The sequence below is a fragment of the Magallana gigas genome, chromosome 9 (genome assembly GCF_963853765.1).
Source record: "Magallana gigas chromosome 9, xbMagGiga1.1, whole genome shotgun sequence".
NCBI classification, from domain to species: Eukaryota; Metazoa; Mollusca; class Bivalvia; order Ostreida; family Ostreidae; genus Magallana; species Magallana gigas.
The window spans coordinates 15805423-15828187 of NC_088861.1; the positions used below are offsets into that span (position 1 = coordinate 15805423).

The following is a 22765-nucleotide window of genomic DNA, read 5'->3' on the forward strand; positions in this document are numbered from 1 at the left end:
GTTTATGTATTTAAGTCAAATAGGGAGTGAATACCGGCAAACAATTATACAATTATGTACATACTGTTATATATATATATATATATATATATATATATATATATATATATATATATATATATATATATATATATATATATATACACACACACACACCGGTACATTGTATATATGAATGAAAACTCTTTGTAATCTTGATAGCATGTAATTTTAATAGGTCAACATACAACATCAACATTAAAAGCACTAAATTTAAATTAAGTTATCTCTATTCATTAGCAAAAAACAGTTTACAGTTTGTATGTTTACGTGGTAGATTTACAACATAGGGTCCTGATAACTAAGAATAACACAGTCAAATTCAATAAGAAATTTGAAATTTACAACTTTACACACACAAAGTCCCAGAGATTAGCTTGATGTGTTTCTTTTCTTCATACATTGACCACAATAAAAATTCACATCCTTTTGTAATCATATATTTTTAGATATGCAAATTCATTTTTTGACAGTTCTTCAAAGAATGCATGTTCAAGCAGAACAATTAAAATTTCTTTCAATAAGAATTGATTTTAGTTGTCAATTTTACTTTGTGGCTGTGCATAATTATTTAAGAAGAAAGAAAAAAAGACACTGAAAAGTACTGTAATAAGAAAATTGCACTTGATCAAATATTAACACATTTTTGTGATTTAAAACTTCATTCTTAGAACTTGGTATTTTTTAATATTTTGTCATCTTTTGCAAATGGAAATATATTACAATATATTATAAATATCAATTAACATAATGATGCCTTTCTCCAATTAAGCTCTAACAGCTGGGTCATCATCATCATCAACACTAATTGGTCTATGTAACAAATATGCAACAATTATGTGATTGTTCAAAAATGATAACTGGTATACCGTAACACATTTTTTAAACAGTGTAAAAATAGCTTATTAAGGAGGCTACCTAAAATTGTTAGGTATGCTTTTAAAATTATAGACTATTAGTGAAATAAAATCCATATATTTTACCTTTAAAATTTGGATATTTTCCTATAGTTTTATCCAGAGCCCTTCTTTTAGAGGAGACCAATACAGTATAGAAATGGCCTCGACCGTCTATAGCCCTCTTAATTATAAATGTCAACTGAATATAAAGGGTCCAACAATTATGACTATAAAGTCAAGATCTAGTTAATGAGCATATGCATACAGCTAGAATAATGAAATATGAGAAATAATTTCATCTTCCAATAATTATATAATAATATATGTTCATTCAAACAATCGGTATGTTGATAAATATTCTTTTGTATGTCATAGAATTTTTTTGTTTAAAAGTTTACACTGTTGTGAAAATATATGCTTTAAATTTAAGTTAGTGATTTTTACTGATCATATTTTGGGGGATTCTGTGGCTTTGAATTGGGGAAATCGTCATTTTTTATCAATTGGAAAAACTGGTATTATTGTAATTAGATAAAGATAAACTATATTCGTGTATACATGTAGTAAATAAAGCTGATTTGTTCTAATGACGTCAAGCTGTTGTGCATTGTTTAACTGTTTATAGTGCTCTATTTTTTTTGCATTATAAAATCAAATAATGTCTGTAATTTGATATTCTTTCAATCGTCATATTAGAAAATACAGGGGCAAAGTATAGGACATGACTGTAATAATTGCAAGGGGATATGGCCAAATATTTGAATCTAATCAAATTGCCTGTAGAAAAATTACTGAAACATATATGAAAACATTTTTAGGTCACAAATCTCACAGTTTTACGCATACTAGCGTGATGGAAAAATTAATCCTGAAAGCGTTATACATATATTTATTGTGTAATGAAATTAATATCTTATATAAATGTTATTTAAATATCAGTTATAAATAATACTTAATTGATCCTAGGTCTCCAAATTACTTTTTATATAATTTCAAATCAATAGTCATAAAAAGTTTTAATTTCTTCAAGTCACATTGTAATTAAAAGTGCAAATTCTATTTTCTACTTGTGGTTTTCAAGACATATCGGAAACTGTGGAGCAGATGGGTTAAGTTTAATTTTAGTAACATAGAAGTTAAAGCCATTAAGTAAAAAAATGAAAATATTAGATCAATCATCAGGTCATGATGGATCAAGCACAAAAAAGGGAGGCCCATCGGCCAATCATCAAATGATTTTGTATATCTTTGTACGATATGAAAAATCACAAAAATTATTTTATATTCAAAAGTTTTACGATAAATAAAACAATAAAAAATCAAAGATAATATCTCTATATACTTGTTATCATGGGTTCAATGTATCAAAGATCACTAAATTGGAAAGTGAATAATGATAAAATAACATAATAATTTTAAGAGCTGGTCATTGTGACATACTTTTGAATCAAGATATAAAGGTTTATAGGTAGCCCTCACTTACACTTTTTAATTAACATAGGCCATCTGATTACCAAAATTATAGATAGAACTATAAATAATCAGAAAATAGTAAATTAATACTAGGAAAATCTTACCTTGATATGTGGATTTAAAGATATGAGGATGCTTGCTTGCTTTAATTTGTCTGCTCACCTGATGGCAGTTATTGACACAAAAATGTAAAAAATAAATCATTCAATGCGCTATATTAATGTAAATATTGGCAATTTTTGTGCAGTGATTCTTGAGAAGATGACACATACCCTATTTTTACTTCATCAGGAATATTTCTCCTCTAAGTTAGGGGTTTAGCACTTTATTTAAACAATAATAATCCCCTTTCTGTAAGAACCCTAAGTACAAAGTTTGGTTAATTGATGCCCAGTGGTTGAAGAGAAGAATCAAATCAAAATGTAAGAAGTTTACGGACATATGGACAAATGAACAGACGGACAGACAGACGACGGAAAACATGTGATATATAAAATTCTCACATAAACCTTACGCTCAGGTGAGCTTAAAATTAAACCACCCATCAACCATATACTATAGATCTTGACCTTATATATATACTTAAAAGTATTAATTATGTCAATTATTATTTTGATTCATCAAACACTGGTGTTAATTAAAATTCTTTCTCCATTTTTATTTGCAAATAAAGCCTCTTTGTTTGTAGAAGTTGCACTTCTTCATTCAGTTTTTCAGTTTCTTTTTTGATTCGGCAAATTTCCAGCTGTAACCTCTCATTATCAAGGGTTAAGTTGCTGTACATCAATTCATCATATGTGACTGATTTTCTTTGCTCTGAAATAGAATATATTTGTAAATATGTATCGCAGTACAGCAAATTTTTCTTTAGTATGAAATAGATAGTATATCTTTTTAATATTAAGTAATATTTATTAATTCATTTATCATACTAGTACTGACTTTTTTTTTACAATACCTATATTAATTAATTCAATGAAAAATACATATATGATGCTTAGCTTTAACACACATCCCACTAAGCCTATATGTCAATGAAAAAAATGTTTCATGGATATGACACTTAAAGGATTCATTTTCAATATTAAGAAATTCCTATTATATTTATATGATGGTCTACGAGTCACATCCACTCACAGATTCACCGAGCACTACTGTACATACTTTTTAGCAAAGATAGACATAATGTTAATTAAGGTATCTCACTCCTCACATTTTGATTTCACTGCGCAGATGATCATTATATTTAAAATGAATATGATTTTATTTATCTAATCATCATAGAAAGATTAATACTGTATACAGGGAAATATTCGCCCCCGTTTTATTTTCATCCCTTTCGCCTTCATTGTCAGCGGGCAAATTCCATGATCTTAAAAAATTATCTCTCTTTAAACAAACCTATCATGTCTTGGTGAATTAATTATGGGGCGAGAACTTTATAAGATTTATATCCAGTTTGCCTAGATATGTTTTCATTATCATTTTGACATGATGTCAAACTTTAGATATAGGGCTTCAAAGTTAATTTGAAATTTTTTACAAAATTGGCTTAAAAAAATTCAGACATTTTATATACATTTGCATGATTTTATGCTCAATGTTTATCACTCTCTCAAAATTTAATTCTGTACATGTCACACAGAACCTAGTTCTCCAAAAAACTTAGTTGTTTCTTGCGTTGATATGGATTTTCTTCATGAATGTTGTGTAATTATGAAATACTGTATACAGAGTTATTTTCACCCCTTGTTATTTTCCCCTTTCTTCACTTGCAAACGGTTTCGCCTCGTATTTAATCAAGGAGCTTCCAAGGGCTTTGCCCTTTGACCCCCACCAGGGCTTTGTCCCCTGTGTACAACTGGCGCCCCTAAGCTCTAACTTAATTCAAATACTGGATCGTTCCCTGATTTAAATTTCACCACAAAGTGAGTTAATCATGGAAAAATAAACCACTGTAATTACTTATAAATCTTTAAATCTTACAATACACTGTGGTCACAACCCACCCCACCCACCCCAACACACACAGACACCACCACCACCAAAGATAAGGGTTTTGATGAATGGCGGAAATGGGTTTTCCATTTCAATTTTTTGAATTTTTTTTCTTTTTAATTAATACATGTAAGTCTATAGCTTTATAGCTTTTGAGTTGTACTGCAATTGCACGTTCTTACTGAGATTAATTGGCCCATCTTTCCTTCAGAATGTTGTATATATATAATCTCAGCAGCCATCAAAAAATATATATTAATAAGAACATATGCATGTACATTTACAAAAATCCTCTAGAAGCCATGCAAATGCCACATCCAGGAGCAAATGTACATTTGAGGAGCTACATGCATCTGTGAGTCCTAAGAGCAAAATTGTCACTGCCTTCTTTCCCTTTGCTCTGCGTATAGATCCAATTTGCCACTAAAAACCTGTACATGTATAATAAAACATTTGTTTCACAACATACTTTTTTTGTTTGGTTTTTGTGGTTTTCTGTTCTTCTGTTCTTCTGTCGGAGCACTGAGGTACAGATAATCTTTCTGAGTTGGCTGAAAAAGAAGTACAGTATATTACCTAAGTGAAACATTTATTTTCATGTTTTGTGTCCTTTATCAATATACCAATAACACAGTTAAGTTTTCCTGAGACAATTCATACATAAGATATCTTTCTTCTTATGATACGGGATTTGGCAGCTGGCTTGCCAACTATACTGTGATATATAAGTCTATACATGTACATACAAACATAAGCCATCTCATTTACAAGACCATAACTTTAATATATGTTCTAATGTATATTTTATATGCAATATTTACATATTTACATCCAGACAAGATAATGTTATGGTTAATGGAGAATTCAAAGCATGTGATTTTAATGAAGAAATCTTCTTAATAAGGTATTCGACAAAAAGATAAAAAATGTTTTATACTGTTAATTAAAACAGCTATAGTATATTAAGTTAATAATGGTTCCTACCATTATCCATGATATGAATTACTTAACTTTTGGGAAGAATAAGTTTAAAGTATTATAACATACATTTGCTAATAAAATATATTTTATGGATTTTTTTTTATACTATATATCATTCTTCAAAATCTGAGTCTCCAGAGGCTAGTGTCTGGTTCTTAATACATTATGTAAGAAAATGTACTTACTTTCTTTGTTTTCCTCCTCATAAGTTGGGGGAGATAATGATGCATATGTACAAGGAATATCTGTACAAGAAGTAATTGAGTGAAGGTAGATTAATTAAGAAATTTTCTTTTGTACCCTAATTTTGTAATGAAAAAAAAATTCTAGTCTATAAAGCAAGCACTGACATAATTATATATGTACATGGTGACATATCTAGACGGAAAAAAGAGTGAGTATACACGCACAGACACACATATATATACACTTTAAAAACTATTTCTTAACAATAATTCTCTAGAGATTAATTGGTGTATATGTTTCAGACAACAATCATATTCGCATTAAGCCAATTTTGAGAGTATATATCTATCATTATTTTATATTATTGAACAAGATTTAATTTTCATAATATACAATGGTTCAATTGAGAAAGATGCCACAATTACCATCTGTATCAATCCCCGCTGGCAAACCAATGGAAACTGGTCTTCCCTCCAGCGACTTCATCAGGGCCTCCTCACTGGGTGTGAGGGATGGCCCTGATGGTGGGCCTCCCCCTGTTTTCCTTAAGGATCTTTTGATCCCATCAATCTTTTCTTTTGCTAAAAAAAATAAATGTCACTATAAAGTATTTCAAAACAGCATAATATTTTATATACTGGTTATACGTTTAAAAATTAAAAATATATTTTGATATATCTGTTATCTCTTAATCTCTTCAGGTTCCCTGCGGACTGTGCTAAACTGTCTGAAATTGTAAAATTTACAATAATACTATAGGCATATATATGAATTATTCAATGTACACAATTATAATTAAAAAAACCAACCCCCCCCCCAAAAAAAACACAACAAAACAAAGAAACAAACAAAAAAATGGCATTACATCATTCTAAAATCTTATATAACTATTAGCATACTTTTTGACAGACTACATATTTGAAAAAAAAGACACCTTAAAATGAGAGAGAGAGAGAGAGAGAGAGAGAGAGAGAGAGAGAATTATTACGAGTTCAGCACTCCGCAGATATCCGCCCATCCCTCCTTTTCATAACTGTTTTCCTTTTTGCCCCCGACCCTTTTATGTCGCCAAATAACTCCCCCTCTCTTTCAACTACGTTTTGAATTAACAAAATCTCCTCATTTTCTGTCCATTTTCTTTTCAAAGCTTTCCCAGAATCAACCTCAAATAACTCAGCCAGATCAGCATCCCGTGGTAAATTTCTGTGTGTACTCGTTGCATCGTTTGATATTGGACACTAAATGCTGTATTTGCTATGTTCCCCATACTGGTGTTAAACAACAGATGGTAAACCTTTTCTGAAGTATTCTGCATCCATTTTAATATACATCAAGTTGTTGTTTATTTTAAAGTAATTTGATGAAGTTTTAATTCTTTGGCCTAATTCTCTTTTGTGTAGTCGGCGTAACTGTCCACCATTTACTCGTAACTTGTTTGATCTTATTCGGAAAGATTATAATTGTTTCTAATTTTATGTTCTGCACAAAATTTTATTTTGTCCGTATTAAACGAAAACAGTGTCTTGCATACTGTATTCTTAAAGATTGATGAAGTGTTCTCGTACAATTTGGCATTTATAAAATACTTGTTTCGTAGATATGAAGAGGAATCAATCCAGAACCATCATTGACTTCAAAATAAAATGTAAAAATAAAATTCATTTCTATGCCCCCTGCCATGAAATGACCGGGAAATATAAAGTGTTACCCCGTTCCGTCTTTCTGTCAATCCGCCATCATTCATTTTCCAATTAATATCTCAACAATCGTTGCACATATTCAACACAAACATAATATAAGGATGTATTTTATCAATATACAGGATGAAGTCGAATTTGGTTTCGGTCGGATGATTTTTAAGCCCCTTGTACTTTGAATTCTCAGTTTTCGCTCTCTAACTTTTGAAGGGATGCATATACATGTATAAATCTGATATTTGAGTTTCATATGTAGGTTATTTACTGTAATATACAGATAAGGTTTTAATATAGTACGGGCCCGATGATTTTTGACAGAGTTATGCCTCTTGAACTTAAGGAAAAATGTGAACTTCGTATTTTACACTCTCTAACTTTTGAATGATGCATATGTAAAGTTCATATTTCATATGTGGTTAATTTATTAGGAAATACAGGTCAAGTTTGAACTTGGTTCCACTCTGATGATTTTTGACAGAGTTTTGCCTCTTGAATTTAAAAGAAAATGAGTAATTTTCAGTGATTTATAACTTAATCTTCAATCAAACAAATGTTATACTTTTGGCATTTGAAATTTTAGTCACCTGTGGGGGCATCTGTGGCGTTACGACACATGTAGTTTTTATTTTCAAGCAAGAGGTATCAGTATCTATCCATCAACATGTAGACCTGTCGACTTGTAAACCTGAATTGATATAAAATGATTTATTTCACAGGTTTACTTTAAATATGTTATATATTAATTATATTTAACATTTTGATAAACATTGTAAATAACGTACACAACAAACCGATTTCCTCGTTATATTTTCGAGGGAACATCTTTTGTCTTATACTAAACCTGACCCCAAAAAGGGGTCAAGTTCATGACACATCCTTAGGCCATAAGCAATCTTTTTGTGAAGTAGGATCGTCCAATGTTTCTCATTAAGAAAGGTTTAAAGCAAACATACATTATGAACTATTCTTCACAATGACCTTGAACTTGTCTAAATGGCCTTGACTAAAAGTCATGAAACACAGTCAGGTCATAAGCAATCTTTCAATGGGCGTTTCATGAAATTAACCCAAGGTCATTTGGGCAAGTTCAAGGTCACTAAGAGAAAAAGTGCAAAATGTGTGTCCGGTCCATATATTTCTCAAAATGAAGCATTGAAAATTCTAACTGCACAAAGATTGCTTACGACTTGAAGGCGTGTCTTGATTTTGACCACACGTCTCTTTGTTATGCGTGGTCTAAAAATAATGAATTCAACCAATTCATGATTTTGAGTATAACTCAATGAGCTAGTCCATCGTCAATAAGCTGGCGATTGTTTCCGACAATATATTTCACGTAGAATGCACTTCTTTAAATGAACTTTTGAAAAAAAAAAAATACCTACATTTGTGTTCAACAATACACAGAGACATGTTGAGCCTTCAGCTGTTATACTAATTTATGGATTAAAGAAAGTAATATATACGGAAGACAAATTCCATGTCATATTTTCTATTTATATTAGGAGTATTAACAAAAAACGAATCGTACTCGTTTTATTTTCATTTATACTTCAATCTTATGAAAGTCACCTAAAACCGGTTATGAAAAAACTTCATTTTAAAGGGCTTGCCTTTTTCATTAATGCATATAACAATCAACGTGTACTTTTGCTGGCAAAAAAGGAATTAAAAACCTCCAATGTATCTTACAAAGCAATAGACTGATGATTTTGTTTTCTTCTTCTTTTTTTCAGAGATTTATAATATAGATATAGGTTTTCCAATGTGGCTGAACATCAGTTGCAACCAATGCGCGTCAATCAAATCATATTACATGATAAAAGTAGCCCCGCCTCTTTGCCTTTATATGTGCATTTTTCTAACTTCTAGGTTTTATCCGGCCTTAGAATAATGTTGATCAACACATAAAAACTCCAAAGCCGCTGTGAAGGAAAATGTGATAACGTATTCCTATAGAAGTTATACATTTGTTTATTGAGATCACAATGCTTTCAGGAAAAATGTTGAAAATACTTCTTTTGTTTTCATCCTGTGTCGCTGTTTTCATTTTGGAATGCCAAGTATATGGTGAGTCATGGAAGATAATTTATTAGTTTGGGGGGGGGGGGGTAAAGAGAGATGGTGTGCAGAAAAAATGTATGTTTCTAAAACCTGGATCATTTATTAATACTGATTTTAAAAAAAAAAGTGCATGTGACTGGACGTGATAGAATCTTACGTTATATCGCAAGACCTTTTCAATAATAATTGCAGTGATTTTATTTAGTTTCTTACTTAAAATGACAAGAAACAAATGATACACTAAGAAGGATGTTGTAATTTGTCACAAATGATAAGAAATTCAAAAAGATTTTTTCCTAATCCAAACTTTTTGAAATACCTGAATTTGTAATAAATTATTCGTCCATTTGCAATACTCAAATATATTACACATAAATGTTGCTTAAAGACGTCATCGTGGAAGTCTTTGAACTAACAAAAATTGTTTCAATTATAAATTTCATGTATGTAGATAAGTCGTTATCCTCAGAGATGTCATTATTTGTTACATGTATAAGTTAATTGTGGTTTGTGCATGCTTTAAGTTATGGACAACTTTTTTATCAAGGTCACTTTGTGTTCCACATTTCTTTCCGGTGGCGAAGGATTTGTTTCCTGGATAAATTCAGCATTGTTCGTTTATTAGGAAGTCGCGTATATACACAACGGATAATAATCCCCCATAATCCTCAGAGAAAGAGGGAAATTTTATTTAGCAAAAAAAAAGGAACATTATATATATATATATATATATATATATATATATATATATATATATATATATATATATATATATGATTTGAATAAGATTACGTTGATTATAACGTGATAATATTAATTACGATTTAGTTGTGGCAGTTTTCCTGATAATATTATGAAGAGGCATTACAAACTTTTAATACTGCAGATAGTAGTTCAAGTGTTTCCGTTACAAAGTTGTTTTTACGTGCTATATAAAGGAAAAACAGGCTTATTTTAATTTGGCGTGTGGTGTTGTACTTCACAATGTTTTATCATTAATCTCGTCTGGTAAAATGTATGCCCTCAGAATACAACGCATATAGCTCTTGTAAATTACGTTGATCTATTTTTCAATTTTTAAAACACTCAAAAAAAGGAAGTTCAATAACAAGCTAATTAAATGCTAATAGATAATAAGTTAAACTGTTTGTCACAGTTTGAGATATTAAAATTCTATTTAATGGCGTTTGTTTCGACATTTAATATTTTTGAAAATTTTCAAATGTTTTACTTGCATCGTGATATTAATTCTGTTTCAACGTGGGACTTTTCCTTTCTTTTTTAATAGATGAATAAATTTCAGCTTATGCAACACAAACTAGCAACCCATGGACTTTGAGGGAAACGGTTGGGATAACGTTTTATTTGTTAATAGTCTATCTAAAGTGTTTTGTAGATTTTTTTAAAAATAAAACCTATAACTGTCTGTGAAAAAAATTGAATTCAGTAAAATTTTAAAAAGTCCATATTTCATCTATGACATATCCGCATTTTTAATCCGTAGAAATTAAGAAGCGTGAAAAGTTTCTTACGAGTAAAGATCGTATATCTTTTAACCATTTTGGATGTTTTTGAAAGACATATTTTGATTTTTTAACTTGATACTCCGGGCACTTCATGTCGTGTACAATGCAAAATCTCCGTAGATTTTTTAAAACTTGTCTTTCAACCAAACGCAGTCAGGGGTCGTTTCAATATGAGTTATTGTGGTTTTTTTACTCTAGTAAATAAATGTGGGTTGTACCCTAAAGTATTTACGTTTATCGAAATTTTACGCAAAAAGTGATGGAAATTGGTAGATTAGATTCTTTATTAATTGGACTGAATCATCGTCGTTCTGTCTTCCTCGTTTAAATCTTAAACTAAATTATGAATTTTTTTTTACAAATTATGGTCAATAAATTTTAAAAATCGTCACTTAAATTTATAAATCTATTGGAAAATTTATTGACACCACAACCACCTTTAAACATGCATTGTTTATTTCCAGGTAAAAGTGCAAAAATTGTCATTTCCAGCTGTGATGGACAGATGAGGACCGGAGATAACTTTGGTGTAGACTACACCGCAATAAATTCACACTGTAACTGTACAATACTCCCAAAATACAATGGAAGTTTAATATTCGCATCGACTGCCATAAACGAAAATTGTTACACGGAAATTTCCATACTTAAAGTGAATAAGATAAAACTGAGTACCTTAACCACAATACCATGTAAAGGCCCCAGACTAACACCAACATTCCCAGTAACACATGATGACATGTTTTATATGACATCTAGATCGGTCAACACTACCAATGAACAAGAGAGATTCCTCCAGGATATCACGATATTTGGAAGTATACATTTTTTAAATTAATTTTGATATATTCGTATACCTGTATTTTTTTAATCATTACCGAAAAAGCACAATTACGCGGACGATTATCTTCAAATCTGACCAATTTAATATGAATTTCAGTTTTTTATTCCTTTCATCTTGGTTTTCATATGAATTATAATTTATTATTTTCAAAGGGGGGGGGGGTAACCAACCGTAACACAATGTATTACATCTTCCTGATTCTATTTTCCACTTGAGATCCATTCTGCAAACTCTTTATAGAAAGCAAGCGGCATTGCAATTGAGATTATAGATACATTATATCTTTGATCCCACATTAAAAATTGTCATTTGTTTAATATCTAGGTCTGTTGTGTCTTAACTAAATGATCAACATGATAAAGACCATTATAACGATTATTATGATCTATACATGTTGTAAAATAAAATATCTTTTTGTAGCAATATCATCCGTGGAATATTAATGCGTTTAGTTTTGTACACTTGATGACAGTGCTAATAACCTTTTGAAAATTAATAGCGAAATTGCAATGTGAAGAACATCGAAATTTGTTTAATGCATGTAAATCAATAATTAATTAAATTGAATCAGTATCCAAACATGTAGTTGCAATTAACAGTTTATCGAATGTATCACCAATTTCTGTTACTTGTAGTTGCAAACAGTTCATCAAATGTAATACCGATATTTGTTACTTGTGGGTCAACACTTCAAAGTTCATCAGCAAAGCCCAGTGATGTAATAACAAAAGCAAAACACAGCTTTTTCACAAACACTTCTCCAGTTGCAGTTTCAACTTATTCTAAAAGGGATATGGAGAGCATTCAACCCCCATCTGCAACAGAGGAAGTGCCATGTATGAAAACAAAGTTGTTATAAATAGGATGAACTTTGTTAATTTACTTTGATTAAAATTATTTATATCTACTTTAAATATCCAATAGTTTCTCCAGCAATATTAACATTTTCTAGTGTCTTTGTCTGCCAGTTTGATAACAATAGAAATCAAATGTATAAGTATCGTTCAATGCACTTCATGAATGTCGCAAAAGATTTACTGTTGCTGCGCATATGGGGTTTCCTTAAGTAAACAAAATAATGCTAAAATGTCATTAATTCAATATTAATATATATTCGGACCGTGATCAAATATATCAAAACGCCCTTTTGACTATATTCGATGGATTTGAACACCGTAAGATCACTTTTAGTACTAAAAGTATGATTCCTCATTCTTTTAATGAATGAAGTGATGTGCAAATATACGCATTGATCCTTTTTTCTGCTTTCTGTTTTAGACTCAATATTTGTCGCTGTAGGAAGTGGAATTGCCATTATCGCTGTTATTTTTTTGATAATTTTCTGTATACGGTAAATCTCTCTCTCTCTCTCTCTCTCTCTCTCTCCTTTTTAAAATTGAAAAAGAATGAATAATTTTCATTCCAGCCAAACATACATAATTTGTAAGCAATTACTGCACATATGATTTTATTGCAGGAGAAGAAACCACGAGAGAGGTACAATTAAATCTGACAATTTTCCGTACGGAGGGCAACGCAACGTGGCCAATGGCAACAAGGAACTTCCGTACAATCCTCCGTATCACCAGTTCAATAACGAGGCTGATGGAGGATATTCAACAATGGAGGACGTAAACAGAAGTCCTTGCGATGAACTTCAAGACAACCCCTTGGATCATCCTCATCAAGAGAACATTAAGGCAAGTGGCGCAGCAGGCATTGTGGAAGAAAAGACAGGACAACAGAAAGATATTCCAATGTTAGAGACCAGTAGCATGGTGGAAGATAAGACAGAAAAGGAAGATAATCCAATGAAAGAGACCGGTAGTGATGCAATTTATGCTAAACCAAATAAGGTTCCAAAAAGACCGGCGTCTGAGGTGGAAGATATCAATCCTACTGAAAATTTGTATGCTCAAGTTAAGGTCAGACGACACGTTCCTTAATTTTAGATAACTTTTTCTAGGAATTTGGTAATGGTTTGCTACTACTTTGACAAGCTTTCTTGCAAAAAATTAGGATACCTTACCAGGCATTTCTGCAAAATACTAGAGTATGCAATTTCCTTTATAATCTTCTTGTAAATACACTTGAATATGCTGATATAAAAATAAATAGATATACAGCACAGCGAAATTAACTATATTAGAACTATATCTCCGCCGGGGCGGGGTTTGAACTTACGACCTCTAGAACCTATACGCCTCTGGCAGTGAGCGGCCACGTTTCTAACCACTCGGCCATCTAGACATATATCCAAATCCAAGTAAATGTTGATCATTTTAAAAGTAATTATAAAATTAATATTTTTATTGGAACTCTTTATTACGAGGAAATACAAAAAAGATTCTCGAGGAACGTGTCGTCTGATCTTTAAAAAACGATCATACAAAATGAAAAGCTTGAAATGCGGAAGTTTAGCTAAATATATCATTCAAGGAAAAAGCTTTACAAAATTGTTTACAACTTCGGGGGGGGGGGGGGGCGGGGGGGGTTGCGCGGAAACCATTTCGATGTTACAAAGATAACGTCGAGATATAAATCATCTGTGTTACAGAAATATTAATCGAGGGTTTATAATTAATACATAATTTACTATTTGTGATTTTAATTAAGAATATGTCTTAATTATTCATTTGAATTTTACAGTCTGAATCCTGGAATATAAGTTTTAAAAGCAAATCTTACAACTGCATTTAATTAATTGATCTGAAAATTGAATGTGGACGCTAGTCTTGAGGAAAAATCTGCAAAAATCTATCTGCACTGTTTCAATACCAGATGAGATCTTTTAAGGTACATGTACATTTTATGTATTGTTATTACGGTGAACTTTGTAGTATAATATTTTACTAATAAACACTTGTTTTAATGTTTTTCATTAATCTGTCAGTTAATTTATTGGATTTGCTTTGGTATTCTTTAATCACATTATTTTCACGCCTTTGTCTCATCACAAATGCAACAGTTACTGAAAATACATAGCTAGTAATAACAAACTATATATTCGGCATGCACAATATCTCTTTTACTAATTAAAACATTTAATTGTCAATGAGTACATGGCTAAATTAATAATGAACTCATTAACCATAAAAAATGTTTAATAGTAAGAGACATATATTTTTCCACAGGCTAACGGGCATTTGATCAAGCGTAGTCCTGAATGTACTTATTTAATTTAAGTTATTATAGATTTAATAATTGGCAATGTACTTGATTTAGCGGATGCTGCAAACACCCAAAAAACAGTAATTAGAATACACAGCCAAAAGTTGTACATTCGATGCTAAAATGCATATACAATATAGCTTTGTCTCAAAACACTTGTTTATGAAGTCAAACCTTTGGGGAAGATGATGATATATGTCACACCCCCTGTATTACATTAGGTATGATCTTCTGTTGATTGTTCTTTAAAACGAAATGGGTGGTCTTCTTCAAATGACCAAAACGGACAGATGGACGCACTAGAGTTAGTAGTTTACAAGTTTTTATAGCACTCAAATTTAAAAAAAGGTGTGTAAAATAATATCTCTGGTCAATTCTTTCTAGGTTATTGTAATTTTAAAAAAATATTTGACATCACACGAGATAAAATGATCCAGTTTGTAATAAATATCTGCACAATACAAGTTGTAGTTGCACAGCTTACATTTGCAATTGATTCGTTTTCACAATAACTCGGTATTATATATAATATATACAGATTTGTACCAGAAGGATGTACCAAAGTGAACACATAATTTGCATGCGGAAGATTTTTTTTCCGAGATCAAGAGATCGAGGTGAAAGCTGATTTTAAGTGTTGATTCAGATAGATCAAACGTCACATATATGTTTCATAGATGAAACAGGAATTAAGTAATTTAAATAACCCCGATTTACTAGAAACGTTTTCAACTTCTTCATTTAACAAAAGTGTTCGGCACAACTATTTCCACAAAAAAGTATTTGCTCAAATGCATTTCACTAACTAAAAAAAGAATATTTGTCAAAACCAGTCTGACAAATTTGACCATGTTCGTTGATGTGGTTCAGTAGAATATTTTAAAATAAAAGTGTCTATAATATCACAATTTAAATACTTAAAGTTTGTTCATACGTCTAAAAGTCTTATAAAATGATATCGCTTGCATAATCGAAAGGTTCTGACCAAATTGTGTTCAGCTTAACTAGTGTAGTCTTCGATATTGGCCGTCGTCGTTTTAATCTTAATTCAGATCATATCCGTTCGGTTTCAAAATGATACCATGGGTGAGGGGTCTCGTTTTACATGGAAGTATTACGGTAAAATCTTCTGAAGAAAAAAAGGTATATAAGTAAATGAATGAAAGATGGTTTGAAGGATTTTCATGTTTTATTCCTTAGACTAGCGTTATCCCTGTAGTCAAATGAAGGTTACTGATTGAAAGGGAGTTAGTATTGGTTTGTAATAATTACATTGTATGCTGAAGGTAATTACTGTGGTTATGTAGATGGATGTCTGTAGATGATCCTCGTGGGGGTCAATATTTTCGTGGATTGTGGGGTTTTCGCTTATCTGTGGAGATGTAACTTTATAGATGCGTCGGTTTTCAGTTTCAGTAAGAGAACTAACTCTTTCAAAATTTCGTCGCTGATTTAAATTAAACTTAATCACAGTCACTATTGATACATTACGTATACCAATCTAAAAAACGGCTTTCTTAAATGAAAGCGACATTTGCATGCTAATTTTATTATATTCCTAAAAAAGAAAACATCAGTTTATGTCCTATATATCGCTATATATTCTATGATAATTTTTTTTTAATTTTAATTCTCAGATTAAAAAACAATTATTTTAAGATCATTCAGGATTTTTTAAACGACTGAAATGAAAATTCCAAACATGAAAAAGAATTAATCCATTCTATATAGATGCAATCTGCGTGTTTTTGTGAAACAATACATGTGCCAGTATTTTTGTTCTTTAAATACATCTCTTATTATTACCAGGTTTATATCTTTGAGATGTCCTTTCTGTTATCTTTTGTCTTTGGCGTTACAATTTCTCATTTTATTAATTATATTAAGTCCATAAATCCCGTTATATGGGGAAGTAGTCTATGTTGTTGCCGTTATAACCTAGGTGTTGTTTGTAATTCCCCTTCAAACCAAGTGCTCTTATTTCATTCTTTAAGGCAACGCCATTGTAATGATATTTAGAGGAAAGAGGAACAACTTTAATTTTTTTTGGAAATTGTATAAAATAACCTACATGTATTTTTTATGTCCTTTGTGTTACATGTATGTATTTATCCTTGGTGAAACTAATTCATTTATTTTTTCTATTTCGAATTTTCAATAAATTTACTTAACTTACAACAATATTCTTTCGTTTTAAAATGAAAAGGTTTGATTGCAAAATTGGTACTTTTAGCGAAGGAAAATGATTAATTTTTAGGGTTATAAATAAAATCAAATGTTACAGTACTAAACGTTTGCATTTCTGTTATGGTCCTAATCGTTTTATATTGGCAGCATTATTTTTGTTAAGGTGTTAAAATAAAACCTGCAATTTTCGTCAATTACAATTTTTCTGGCACTTTTGAGTAACGCCAAAGATATTAAATGTCGGCGCCACGCACATAAGATATTATTTATGCAACTGATGTTTGCTAAATAAAAAGCTTTCAAAAAGTTAAAAGTTGGCATTTTTTCTATGAATGTTGCTCGTGGTCCATCCATTGCACCAAATTTGAATATAACTCCTTTCCCGGAGCAATTAACTTTTCTAGAGATATCTAGCTTAACATTAAAGAACTATTTGCTTACAAAGCTTGGCCAAATACCAGTCAATAGTGGTCTGTGGTGATGTAAGAGCTTTTCTACTGCAATGATTGAAGAGATACTTGGCTTAAGGGTCGATGCGCTGGAGAAAATTTCTGAGTGTTTCAAGTGAATAACTTATCACTTGTGGCATACAATCTTCTGTAATGGGGCGCCTCCTGGTTTTCTAGTCCGCTCTGCCAATTATTCTACTTTGTTTCATGGGAAAGAAACACATATTCAACTTCCTTGTCGTCATGCAGGAAGATTAAAGACTTTGGAGTTAACTGCTGATGGAATTCCAATCTCCTGGACACGAAATGTAGGGATAAATCAAAACAAACAAGCTATTAACACCGTGCCGGATAATTATGCCAGTGCCAAGGTGGCATTTTTGCAGCCATCTAAGCTGCATGAATCGAAAAAAAATTCAAATATGTCAGATGATAGATCATTGCTTAAAGAGTTTACAACCACCTTTGTTATCAACGTAACCCACCTGTCAGGTGAGATATTTATCTTTCAACATTCCTACAGGAAAAAAAATTCCCATAGGATAACAATATTCCTATAGAACATTTGATTTTTCCTACCGGAATACAAGAACTTCCTATTTTAATTCCGTAGGGTTTGGTAAAATCCTATAGGAGATATTAGTTTCCTCTAAGAAAACTGCTTGTCTGAATCAAATTCCTACAGGAAATACCATCCTCCTACAGAAAATATAATTCCTCTAGGATTTTCTTAGAAAATCCTATAGGATTGTCAATATTTCCTGTAGGAGAATCATTCCTCCTATGGGATCTTTCCATCTTGTCCTTTCTACTCTGCTGTTCACAGACGACTCTCCTAGACTCTACAGCACAGCTGTTTATATAACCATGGAGTAGTCCACTCCAAGGGTAGTCAGGTTATTTCATTTCCACCCAAATCTAATTCATCACAACGTTTATTGTAATAAATCTCCGAAACTGCCTCTTAAGCGCGTGCAAAAATGCCACCTTGGCACTTGCATAATTATCCGGCACAGTGTTTATCATAGAATGACAGGATATGGGTTAGATAACAAGTATTGAGAAATTTTGCAAAATTATCCGGTGACACTGTTTTTTCAAATTTTGTTGTGTTGGATTTGGTCATTTCGGAAATTGCTCTCTTTAGGTTTTACAGCTAGAACCCCGTTGGCGTGTTCAAAAGCTTTGTCGTGGACTATATGTATATCAATTCCTTTGTCACTGGGAAGGCAATTGATGGCAGACATGATACCTAAATTTTATTGATATAGATATCAAGATTTTCGTTTGACTAACCAGAAGCGTTGATACTAGTATTTCATCTGAATAATAAATATTAAATGATAATGCAAAGAACTACAGTTGAACATCAACAAGAGACAACAAAAACAAAATGGTTAACGTGGTATCTAATAAACCGTATTAAAGATGAGCGGTTTTTAATATGATCGATGATTTACCTATCAGAGAAGTGAAATATTCATCGAGCACATGAATTTCATAAAGCCTTCTACCAAAGTCGTAAATTTTTTTTAAAAATCTTCATTACTCCCATATATATTTCAGAAGGCCCAAATGCATGCTTATGATGTTTCTGAAGAACTCTACACTGATTGTGAAATTCATGGTCCTAAGGTCAGGGGTGCAACACTTAGTCCTATGGTGGGGTCATGATCGCCATACATTGAACAATGCATTACATGTACATCTTAGAAAAACTTATCTAATCCCATATATATTGAAGAAAAACTAAATGAATGATTATGGTGTTCATGAAGTTCTGTATTCGTGGCCCCTTGTTTAGGACTTCAGGCCCCTGGGCATGGCCAATAAGACCATATAGTGAACAAGTATACAATTTAAAGTCTTTTCTAAAATTGTAACATTCATTGCCATGGGGTATGGGTTCAAATAACAGTCAGAGGAGTCTGGAATAAGAACTTTAACTATAATATGAAGCTGAAATTCAAAAAATGCAAACATGAGACTCCCTGTCATGTCCATCTACGGGCGATTTTACTCAGCTGACCGTTAAAGCCTGTGGCTTCTTGTGTAATGGAAGAGCTCATTTATTATGATAAAGTGCATCTTAATATATATCACAGTATTTTGAACTATTTCATTAACTCCCTATTCTAATCATCACGAAAAAATGCATTGAAGATGAAAACTCAAATGAAAAGGCAAACATTTACGATTGATATCACATTTCAGATTTATTACATAATTTACACTTGTAACAATAAATACCTTCGAATCGTTGTTCTTTGACCTTTCTTTCTTTCTTATAGAATCTTTATAAATGTGTTTGACTCGCTTCCCTGTTAGTGCCTCTGGACTAAATCAGGTTAATTCGATATTAAATCAGATCAGCATCCCGTGGTAAATTTCTGTGTGTACTCGTTGCATCATTTGATATTGGACACTAACTGCTGTATTTGCTATGTTCCCCAAACTGGTGTTGAACAACAGATGGTAAACCCTCTCTGAAGTATTCTGCATCCATTTTAATATACATCAAGTTGTTGGTGGGGTTTTTTAAAAGTTATTTGATGAAGTTTTAATTCTTTGGCATAATTTTCTTTTGTGTAGTCAGCGTAACTGTCTACCATTTACTCATAACTTGTTTAAGCTTATTCGGAAAGATTATAGTTGTTTCTAATTTTAGGACCTGCACAAAATTTTATTTTGTCCGTATTAAACGAAAACAGTGTCTTGCATACTATATTCTTAAAGATTGATGAAGTGTTCTCGTACAATTTGGCATTTTTAAAATACTTGTTTCGTAGATATGAAGAGGAATCAATTTAGAACCATCATTGACTTCAAAATGAAATGTAAAAAAATTTCATTTCTATGCCCCCTGCCATGAAATGAGCCGGAAATATATAGTGTTGCCCCGTTCCGTCCTTCTGTCTTTCCGTCATCATTCATTTTCCAATTAATTCGACAATTCAACAATCGTTGCACATATTCAACAAATATTTAATGTATGGATGTATTTTATGAATATACAGGATGAAGTCGAATTTGGTTTCGGTCAGATGATTTTTGACAGGGTTATGCCCCTTGAAATTTGAATTCTCAGTTTTCGCTCTCTAACTTTTGAAGGGATGCATATATAAATCTGATATTTGAATTTCATATGTAGGTTATTTACTGTAATATACAGATAAGGTTTGAATATAGTTCAGGCCCGATGATATTTGACAGAGTTTTGCCTCTTGAATTTAAAAGAAAATGAGTAATTTTTAGTGATTTATAACTTAATCTGCATTCAAACAAATGATTTACTTTTGGCATTTGAAATGTTGGTCACCTGCGGGGGGATCTGTGGCGTTACGACACATGTAGTTTTTATTTTCACGCAAGAGGTATCAGTATCAATCCATGAACATGTAGACCTGTCGACTTGTAAACCTTCAATGATAGATAAATGATTTATTTCACAGGTTTACTTTAAGTATGTTATATATTAATTATATTTTACATTTTGATAAACATTGTAAATAACGTACACAACAAACCGATTTACTCGTTATATTTTCAAGGGAACATCTTTTGTCTTATACTAAACTTGACCCAAAAAAATGGGTCAAGTTCATGACACATTCCTCAGGTCATAAGCAATTTTTTGTGAAGTAGGAACGTCCAATTTTCTCATTAAGAAAGTTTTAAAGCAGACATACATTATGAACTTTTTCTCTCAATGATCTTGAACTTGTCTAAATGGCCTTGGCTTAAAAGTCATGAAACACAGTCAGGTCATAAGCAATCTTTCAATGTGTGTTTCATGATTTTAACACAAGGTCATTTAAGCAAGTTTAAGGTCACTGAAAGGAAAAGTGCAAAATATGTGTCTGGTCCATATATTTCTCAAAATGAAGCATGAAAAATTGAAAATTCTAAATGCACAAAGATTGCTTACGACTTGAAGGCGATTGTTTCCGACAAAATATTTCACGTAGAATGCTGCACTAGCTTCTTTAAATGAACTTTTGAAAAAAAAAAACCTACATTTGTGTTCAACAATACACATAGAGATGTTGAGCCTTCAGCTGTTATACTAATTTATGGATTAAAGAAAGTAATATATACGGAAGACAAATTCCATGTCATATTTTCTATTTATATTAGGAGTATTAACAAAAAACTATTCGTACTCGTTTTATTTTCATTTATACTTCAATCTTATAAAAGTCACCTAAAACCGGTTATGAAAAAACTTCATTTAAAAGGGCTTGCCTTTTTCATTAATGCATATAACAATCAACGTGTACTTTTGCTGGCAAAAAAGGAATTAAAAACCTCCCATGCATCTTACAAAGCAACAGACTGATGATTTTGTTTCCTTAATCTTCATTTTTTTCAGATATTGATAATATAGATTTACTAGGTTTTCCTCTGTGGCTAAACATCAGTTGCAAGCAATGCGCGTCAATCAAATCATATTACATAATATAAGTAGCCCCGCCTCCTTGTCTTTAAGTGTGCATTTTTCTAACTTCTCGGTTTTATCCGGCCTTAGGTTAATATAGATCAACACATTAAAACTCCAAAGCCGCAGTGAAGGAAAATGTGATAACTTTTTCCAATAGCAGTTAAACATTTGTTTATTGAGATCACAATGCTTTCAGGAAAAATGTTGAAAATACTTCTGTTGTTTTCATACTGTGTCGCTGTTTTCATTTTGGAATGCCAAGTATATGGTGAGTCATGGAAGATGATTTATTAGTGTGTGGGGGGGGGGGGGGGTAAAGAGAGATGGTGTGCAGAAAAAATGTATGTTTTTAAAACCTGGATCATTTAGTACTTATACCGATTTTTAAGAAAATACTTGTGTCTGGACGTGATTGAATCGTACGTCATATCACAAGACCTTTTCAATAATAATTGCAGTGATTTTATTTTAGTTTCTTACTTAAAATGACAAGAAACAAATGATAAACTAAGAAAGATGTTGTAATTTGTCACAAATGATAAGAAATTCAAAATGATTTTTTCTTAATCCAAAAATTTTGAAATACCTGAATTTGGAATCAATTTATTCTTCCGTTTGCAATACCCAAATATATTACGCATAAAGGTTGCTTAAAGACGTCATATCGTGGCAGTCTTTGAACTAACAAAAATTTTTCGATTATAAATTTCATGTATGTAGATAAGTCTTTATCCTCAGAGATGCCATCATTTGTTACATGTATAAGTTAACTGTGGTTTGTGCATGCTTTAAGTTTAAAATGGACAACTT

At 31.5% G+C, this 22765-nt stretch overlaps 2 protein-coding genes across 9 annotated transcripts in view; one reads left to right on the forward strand and one right to left on the reverse strand.

Annotated features, from left to right (window-relative positions):
- The window catches only part of LOC105331197 (uncharacterized), a 45934-nt gene that overhangs the window by 18483 nt on the left and 4686 nt on the right, over window positions 1–22765 (forward strand). For 5 of the 8 annotated variants that reach the window (XM_066070578.1, XM_066070581.1, XM_066070583.1 and 2 more), the window contains exon 1: window positions 21997–22223. The exons of 1 other annotated variant lie outside the window; for it this stretch is intronic. In XM_066070578.1, coding sequence (XP_065926650.1) covers window positions 22142–22223 — 82 coding nt within the window. In that variant the 5' untranslated portion in view covers window positions 21997–22141. Of the gene's footprint in view, window positions 1–9119; window positions 9344–11327; window positions 11682–12342; window positions 12544–12985; window positions 13059–13184; window positions 14589–21996; window positions 22224–22765 lie in introns of those variants that run through there. 2 more of the 8 variants (XM_066070582.1, XM_066070579.1) reach the window with 2 other exon arrangements.
- LOC105334611 (uncharacterized) lies at window positions 1331–7888 on the reverse strand. Its single transcript, XM_066071308.1, has 5 exons — window positions 7858–7888; window positions 6002–6157; window positions 5576–5635; window positions 4879–4960; window positions 1331–3227 (listed from the first exon to the last, which is right to left on the reverse strand). Exons 1-5 carry the CDS (start codon window positions 7886–7888, stop codon window positions 3203–3205), a joined length of 354 nt encoding a protein of 117 aa, XP_065927380.1. The 3' UTR covers window positions 1331–3202.

Coding starts and splice junctions, on each gene's coding strand:
- LOC105334611 (XM_066071308.1), bottom strand. CDS start 7,888: ATGTGTCGTAACGCCACAGATGCCCCCACAG. Junction 6,158..7,857: donor CGCCACAGATGCCCCCACAG/GTGACTAAAATT, acceptor TATTTTTTTTAG/CAAAAGAAAAGATTGATGGG. Junction 4,961..5,575: donor TGAGGAGGAAAACAAAGAAA/GTAAGTACATTT, acceptor CTTCTTTTTCAG/CCAACTCAGAAAGATTATCT.